This window comes from Lygodium microphyllum, chromosome 16 (genome assembly GCF_053477565.2).
Source record: "Lygodium microphyllum isolate KBCC chromosome 16, Lygodium_microphyllum_v1.1.10, whole genome shotgun sequence".
In the NCBI taxonomy this organism is placed as follows: domain Eukaryota; kingdom Viridiplantae; phylum Streptophyta; class Polypodiopsida; order Schizaeales; family Lygodiaceae; genus Lygodium; species Lygodium microphyllum.
Window position 1 is genome coordinate 88,862,543 of NC_141150.1, and position 8,546 is coordinate 88,871,088.

At 40.1% G+C, this 8,546-nt stretch overlaps 1 protein-coding gene across 1 annotated transcript; it reads right to left on the minus strand.

Moving 5' to 3' along the window:
- Positions 1-509: 509 nt before the first annotated feature.
- Positions 510-4,033, minus strand: LOC148023091 (ferric reduction oxidase 6-like). Its single transcript, XM_087695171.1, has 5 exons — positions 3,818-4,033; positions 2,972-3,308; positions 2,246-2,534; positions 1,216-2,072; positions 510-685 (listed from the first exon to the last, which is right to left on the minus strand). The coding sequence occupies exons 1-5, from the start codon at positions 4,016-4,018 to the stop codon at positions 510-512; spliced, it is 1,860 nt and encodes a 619-aa protein (XP_087551297.1). The 5' UTR covers positions 4,019-4,033.
- Positions 4,034-8,546: the final 4,513 nt, after the last annotated feature.

The window sequence follows — 8,546 nt, forward strand, 5'->3', positions numbered from 1 at the left end:
CTAGCCAATCTCGCATCCCCCGCCTGCCCGGGTAGCCCTGCCCGTGCAACCCTACCCATCTAGTTATCCCGGTGCAAAGTATCAATGAAGAAAGATAATTTTCCTTAACGCTTCATTGGTTATATCTCTGGTCTAGGGCGCGTTTCTCAAAAATCGAAAAGAAAAACTGACTAAGAGACCCTTTTGGTACCACAAAAGGCCCCCAAGGGATCAATCAATATACGTCATTTACATAACTACATATATTTATACTTGCTAATCACAAACGTGGTTAGCTTGGCAAAAGTTTAGTCGGACACAGAAGTAAGAACTCAGAATTCCTACATGCTGTATTGATTGTATAATGATGGTAACGACGGCAAATTATGGACTTTTGTACAAATGGCTGCGCCTCATTTTGCGAGGTTAGTATATAGCGCCTCATGAATAATACAATTGTGTTTGCTAATTAATCGTTGCATGATGACTAGGTTTAGCCTCGATAATCTATCTGCGAAAGTGCCGATCAGTTATAGTTCAAAACTTATAGAATGGTAATGGAAGCTAGTAGAAGAAGGCGAGCGATTGAAGAGGTTGGTGTGCCGCTTACACTCTCTTGCAACATCCTTCTGCAAGCCGTCCGGGCCAGACACTAGAACCCCGACACTCTGGCCATCGAAATCTTTGGCAAGTCCCATGAAAGTATCTGCAATTATAATACAGCCGTAAGTGACATTAGGGTGTAGGTGATAGTCGTGAATTAGTATAATCGATAACTGCATTAACGACATAATTAGGGTAGAGGCGGAGACGGAGATTAGGTTATCTAGCATTAGTACTAACTACGGCATGAATGACAGAAGTAACTGTAGAGTCGGAGATGAGCTGCTCTTGCATTAGTACTAATAATATACTAGCATTTCTTTATCTTGCATTAGAACTAATATCAGCATGAATGAAAGAATTTGTGTATCTGCATTAGTACTAATACCAGCATGAATGACAGAATGAAGTATCGAGTCGGAGATTGGTTTATGTAGCATTAGTACTGATGATATACTAGCATTAGGTTATCTGCAATAGTACTAATACCAGCATGGATGACAGAATTAGTGTAGAGTCGCACATCAGGTCATCTTGCATTAGCATTAATAGCAGCATGCATGAGAGATTAAATATAGTGTCGGAGATTAGTTTATCTAGCACTAGTACGAATGATATATTATAATGGCTTACCTTCCCAATCAGGCCTGCAACGGAGGTGTAACGTTCCATTCCAAGGGGAGTCTTGAATGCGATCTGCAGCAGCTGCGGCGCTCTCTTCATCGACATAATCGTACACGCGCAATTGACCAAGAGCACGATTGTCATCGTGCGAAGTTGTCGAGATTTCATGGAGCTGCAGCAGCTCATGATCATCACCATTACAGTTAGCTTTACTATAAGCCTTGCCAGAGAGTCTTGATCTGTGCCACCAAATGGCCACCACGCTGCCACCAAAGAGGAGGCAGCCTAGCACCATGGACCCCAAGACGAGGTGCACCCGGGTGTAATTGGGAACTTCACTCGCATACTTCTTCACCACCCATAGATTGGAAAACCCCCACAATATATAGAAACCCATCACGGATGCAAAGGTTGTCGAGGATAGCCACATCGGGTTCCCCTTCGTCCCTATAGTCCCTATGGTTTGAGGCGTTTCATCCTTTGAGTTGACCCTCCCATTTAGGGCCACACATGAATCAATTCCCTTTATTCCATAGGTTGAAAGATCCATGATTGGGCCCTGTCCTCCTTGAATTTCACCCCTCCCTTCCAAGGTTGCTTCCATGTTGGCATAGTCTCTAAAGTGAGGGGAAGTCACATACACATGCACTCTTATCTTCGGCCTTGACTCTTGTCCCTCAAGGATATTCTTTGGGTCCAACCCATTCAAAATGCACAAGTCTTGTAGCTTTCTCACACAATGATACACCTCAATCCTTGAAGGTAACTCCTTGAACCCTAGCCTTTGCCTATGTAAAATGTCTTTTAGAATTGCAACTAAGGGTGTCACTCCAATACCAACACCCACCATTACTAGTGAATGATATCTGCAATATGGAAGCACAAGTTTTCATCAATAAGTTAAGCACAAACCATCAATTGACTTCTATGGAATTAGATGCATCAATGCTTCAACTCCCTTCAAGTTATGAAGAAAAGACTAATGCATAGATGAGTGATTAACTTCTATAGAAATAAGTGCACCAATACTTCAACTTACTTCAAATAAAAGGCTGTCTCATGTCCATATGGTCCTTCAACTCTTGCCTTAAATGAGAATGGGCAACTGCACGAGGTACATGTGCTATCCCTTAGAGCAGCTGATTCTCTTAATTGGTCTTGCAAGCTTTTGGTCCACCCTCCCAATGGCTTTATGATGATGGAGAGCTCTTGTTTTTCTTCATGTGGAGTAGACACTACACTAAAGCTATGCCATTCAAACTTTGAGAACTTGGGAAGGCTCGGAAATCGTAGATACCAAGTACTTAATGCACAGTATCCCCCCTGAACTACATGTTTCAATAGAAAAGCAATAGAAGCAAGGTCATTATAACTAGAGCCATTGATTGCATTGAAAATCCCACACTCATATATGAAGAAAAATCTCTATTATAGTTTATACAATTTTACACTAAAAGGAAAACAAATGAGATTGGCAATCTAATAGGTGGAGTTCCATTAACATTGTAGTATATGAATGAGCCCTACAAAGTCTAGTCTACTTAGCACTTATATGAGCTAAGTTGAAGCTTATTGATTGTAAAGCACCTTACTAGTTAAATGCTTCAATATGTTTGTACCAGACACCGTGTGGGATGGGTCATCCATGTAGTGTGTGTGTGCATGTGCATGTGCATGTGCGTGTGCGTGTGCGTGCATGCATGCAGGTACCCAATTAAAGATAACAAAACAATTTGTAATCTCTCCAAATTTTATCAAGTATTACCTTGATTGTTTTGTGTTGCTAACTTGATATCCATTGCACCAGACTCTAAGATTGTAGCAGAGAGAACATCCACATCTTGGCTAGATTGCAACATACGCAAGAAGCGATCCACCATGAAGAGCATAACAGGGATGCTAACAAAGTGGATGGTCCAGCTTGCATGGTAGAGCCAAAACACAAAGAAGACAATGTACAAGTGGTGGAAGCCAAAGAAGGTCTCATAAAAGCGCCTTCTAAAGCATGGAAGTGAGGTCAACCACATCAATATGCCGGCTACAAATGCCACTAGCCCTGCGACTATGGCACATGATTCTCCCCTCACATCCCATTGCAAGATCTGCATAGTGATAATTTTAAGGCATGACTCATCAAATACAAGCATTCAACTTTGTTATTAGGCATGACTCATCTAATATGAAAACAAAAGTTAGAAATTAGTAGGTGAAAAGGTAATGAGGATGGTTTAAAACATTTAAAGTTTAGTTTTAATGTCTTTCACGTACATATTAGTGTGTAGATGCAAGAAGGGATATAAGAACTAGCCTTCTTGGTGATGTTTATGATACATTCTTTCACTAACTTACCTTCAGTGGCCAACACACACAAGTTCATGGGTTTTTGCCACATAAATATGAAAATATTTCACTAAGTCTTAATGAGAAGGCAAACACTAAAAACATGGTCCAACTTGGTGGAAAGTCGCACTGGTAATCTCGTGTGCCAAACCAACAAGCGCTTATCCATGTGGGCCACCTGTCTTGTGGATGGAGTCTAGCCTTTTAACTTGTAAAGATAAGGTGATTCTTGAGCATGGAGAATCAACTCCAATACATTGATTTGGATTACCTGAGAAGCTTGGTTGACACCAATAAGGTAGATCATGAAGCCGATACTATGAATCGAAAGCATAAAGATGGTGAGTGTGGCCAGCCATATATGATATTTCACTGCTTGCTCATACGGTATACTAATGAGCCTCAATAAAGGAGATCCTCGAGACACTGGTATCCACAATAATGAGAAAGGGATAATGGCTGCCCTGGCCATATTATAAGCGATGCTATCTAGTTTTGACCATGACCTGATACATTATAAGAGATTTCGAGTTAAGGATAGCTAAGGAATACTCTATCACATGATAAATTCTGAATAAAAATAACATAATGAGATCGACATGAACCTAGATGTAAAAGTCATGAAAAACTAATAAATCAGACAAACATAGGCTTAATATCCATGGGTCTTTTGTTTCATAGTTTACAGCAAGGATTTGTTGTTCTTGATGGTGCCCTCGAGTTCTTGAAAGCGCAAAGAATCCATCCTTCCAAAGTTATACGAGACCACAAAGAGGACACCCAAGATGAAGAGCGCTTCAGCAGCTGTTAAAACGCCCAAGGGATTCCTATTCACCCACAATGGGTAAGTAGCTAAGCTTTTTAAGAGGCTAGGTCGACCATGACCATGCGCATAATCGTCATCACTGGTCTTCTTCTTTGCTGCATACCTGAATAGCATGAGTAGGGTTACTAGACAATCAACAATTACTTATAGTGCGATGGCTCAAGCTGAGAAAACCCAAGCTTATCAGTTTCTCCTTGGTGCAAGTCCTAACGAATTATAGTGGAGCTAAGAATATGATTACACTTGCTGTCTTTTCAACCGAAATCCCACCAACCCAAAGGCATTCAAGGCTATTGCGATAAGCGGTAAGGCTTGGAAGATGGAAGCGGAACCTGCGATCGACAGATGAAAACGAAGAGTTGTATTAATATTGCAGGTGAATCACAATTACCCTTGCTTAAGAGAAGCAGCTATAAGAGACATACATCAGTTGGATACAATGAGCTTATGGGTCGGAATACAATTAGCAAGGTTTATATGCTCAGAGTATTCGGAATATAATCAAGCTCTATATGGTCAGAGGGTTCAAACTTCAGAATACGATCAAGCGCCTTTATATGCTAAGAGCATTTCGGAAGATACTCTAGCTTTATACGCTCAAAGTATTATAATTTGGTGTATAATGAAGCTTTACATGCTGGGAGTATATAAGATATGTGCTGAGAAGCTGGTGGAAGTTACCGTCCTTGGCATCGGTGCGAAAGAACCTGGACTGCATGTAGGTGGGGAACATGTCGACATACTTGAGCTGCCCCCGAGGCTCACAAGAGACGAACCACCAAGCCACCCACACAAAGCAGAAGAACCAGACGCACGCCAGCATCCAAGCCCTCCCGAGGTTCAAGCCCATTTTGCAGTATACTCGAAGTATAAGTTCTGCAGCGCTTGATCACTTGTATTGATCGAACTGCTAAACAGTCGCTCTTATAATATTCTCTCGTAAGAGCGAGTAACTGCAGCTTCTGCACTTGTTTATTGCAAGTCGATCAGCCTCCAGCGACTAAATTCTTTTGAGCTGACGTCGACTGCGCCGATATCGGCCAATATGGCAGGTTTGGTTACTTTTTCCCCCGTTCGTGTGCGGGGTCTTATGCGCGCAGCTGATAATTTTAGCACGTCGGCATGTAATCGTGCCGCTGTTCCGCGCTCTCCAAGGAAAAGAACACGAAAAAACAGCTCGCTGCCAATTATATCCCACAGCCCCAAAATCTCAGAGCCTCCTTACGCCAAAGACCTACCGGACCTTTACAACCCAAATCGCCCAAATTTAAGTGGAGTGGCATGCCCTTTTCCCTTTTCATTTACTAAAAATATACTTACCTTTGCTTTGAAAGTCAATTGCATAAGTCCGGCACAAACCTTAAAGTTGGGGCCCATGCCTAGGTAAAATTTTACCTGTAAAAGTCCACACACAATCAAGTTATCTATCACATAGATCATAGAGAGCCCTACCATGCACATGTACATTGACCTGTTGCACATTTGCAAGCAAGATATCCAAGTCTCATGGACCCGCACAAGTCTAGAGATTTCATGCCAATAAGCAAAACACCATGTGGAGGGGGGGGGGGGAATGCAATACGAGGAGAGAGAAAGTGCATTAGATGTGAGAGGAATAATGAACTACCAATGTTTGCTTGCACATCAGCATGGATCCTGCCAGGTTAATGGAGCAAACCTTAGTACCTTCAATTTTAGTAGATAGTACTCAGTTGAGTGGCTAGAGTTCCTATTCTTAGGAAATCAAGTCAATCATCTAAGCCACACCTCCTTGAACTGGCCTTTGTGGGCTCACACAAGTCGAATTGCCTTGGCTCTTATTTCAACTCTACAAACATGAAAGTCAAAATTGGTAGAAGTTAATGGAGTAACTTCAATAGAGCTGCTCCTTTAATTGGCTAAATTTTTGTACACATAGCATCACATGAATGATCAATACATTCTCTTTCGTGGATCATTAAAACTTCTCCCTCCTACTCAAGACATTCTCTCACCTACTCAATGCATTCTCTATCCTCAATCAGAAGTCCCCATTTGCAAGTCATTGACTTACGGATGGTGAATTGAATTTAGCTAGAACTCACACGTACACACAAGTCAATGACTCAAGCATGTCTTGACTCCTAACTCTTATATTACCCTTGCAAATATGTAACAACATATTGAAAGTACAAAGTGCTATTGCTAATAGCACTCATGGAATATTCTTGTTTTTCCCAAAAAGGGTATTCGACTTCATCCTTGGCAAAAAACTTGTGCAAACAATGAGAAGATTCCTTACAAAGAAGCTACTCAATGAGAAGTGGAGAATCTAGTTACATGACTACCTATGTCTTCCTCTCACTCCAACAAAAATAATGCAATTTATGGGTGTCCTTGAACATTGGTGTCGCCTTGTAAACAAAATAAATAGGAAGACTATGTTTGATGGCTACTATCAAGCCTTAAGTCTTGACAAGTTAAAATGACCCTTTCAAGATAAGTGACCAAAAACTTAGCGAATGGTTATGGAGATGAGTGAGACAAAGAAAGCCCCAAATGAAGCCATATGAAGTCAGAAAAACCTTCAAAAAAGTACTTCCAACTATCAAAGATGGCCTATCTCAAAGAAGATCAAGTGAGGTGATTGGTGTCAAGATCACATCATTACATCAATACAAACGGCCATAATAATGAGTAGTGATTGTTCTAATATGCTTCACAACCATTCAAATGGCCATGATAATGAGTAATGATTGAAGGTGCATGTTGTAAATACGCTTCACAACTATACAACCATAAGATGTCAAGTGGAAGAGCATTTTCGTGCTAGGTGAAAGCTAAAGGCAAAAGAAATTCTTTCTAGCAAGGCTAAAATCAAGGTTACAAAAGATTCTCATGCCATAATTTCATCTCATCTAAAAGGATGCTGCGTTAGATCAAATATGGACTCAAAAAGGTATTGTAAGATTAAACTCTAGTCTTGATCCCTTGATTCACAAAATAACGACCTAGACTAATATAAAGAAGGCGGCCACAACAAGTGAAGTGGATACACATTATAGCACTCTCCATATTCTCACACTAGGTAGGAAAAATACATTTTTGCCCATATATACCCCCCCCAACAAAAAAAAGAGAGAAAATAAACTCCCTTCCCTTCATTTCTCTCCAAAATAGTTACAAGTCCTTTTTCACTTGCAATGGGCTTACAAGTTAGTATCATGGAAAATGTGGATTTTCCCTTTAGTCCAACCCTAGCCCTAGCCCTAGCCCCCCATAGTATGCCCTGCCCACCAGCTCCAATTCACTAGTGAAAAGCTCATTCCCAAGCTCCATTGCATTTTGCAAAGCTTCCAAATTTCATTAAAATTGTTTTCTCATCTCCTCCATCCTAAGCTTTAGGATTAACTTTGATTGTCTTCCATCAATTCAAAATCTGCATTCTAAACATGGAAGCTACCTAAAAGGATTTCAATCATATCATGATGCTTATCATAATGAATTATCAGGCTAGTGATATCACATTTTTTGAAGTCCCCTACTATAGGCTTTTATTAGGTAATAACCAACTAAGTATAGGGATATTATGCATTCTCACAATAGAAATTCATACATTGGCAAGCAAAGTACAATCCTTGATAGTGCATGCTAAGTCATTTTTGAGGAAGTCCTTATCTAGCCTCATGCTTGTACCAATCTCATCATGGTCCTTGGTAGTGAATGTGGTTGTATAATGAAAATTATCACTTTGTTTATTACCATGTATCATTTCATTCTTTTTGGGATACATGAAAAGTAAATAAAAGCTTAGGATATTCAATAAGTGTTTGGTATTCAACTAAGAATATGGTGCATAACGTTTCCTTTAGATTGTAGTGCAAGTGACTATTCTAGTTATTGGCATCAAATTTCATCATTGGACTAGATATGCCATCAACTAAGATTTTCACATGAGTGCTAAATTTGAGAGAAAATGTTCATTTTTTTGAATGAAAGTGTCATGCATCAATACACATACATTATTTTTTTTAGGATTTGATGAAATGAGGATTGAAAGTTGACAATGGTTTAATTTACTTTAACTCATTGTGTGACATGCTAGTGCTCATTCCTAAAAGCCACACACATAGATCTCTACTTTTAAGTGAAACCTCTTTTATTTTCGTAGTAAGTGAAACCTGTGTGTGTGTGT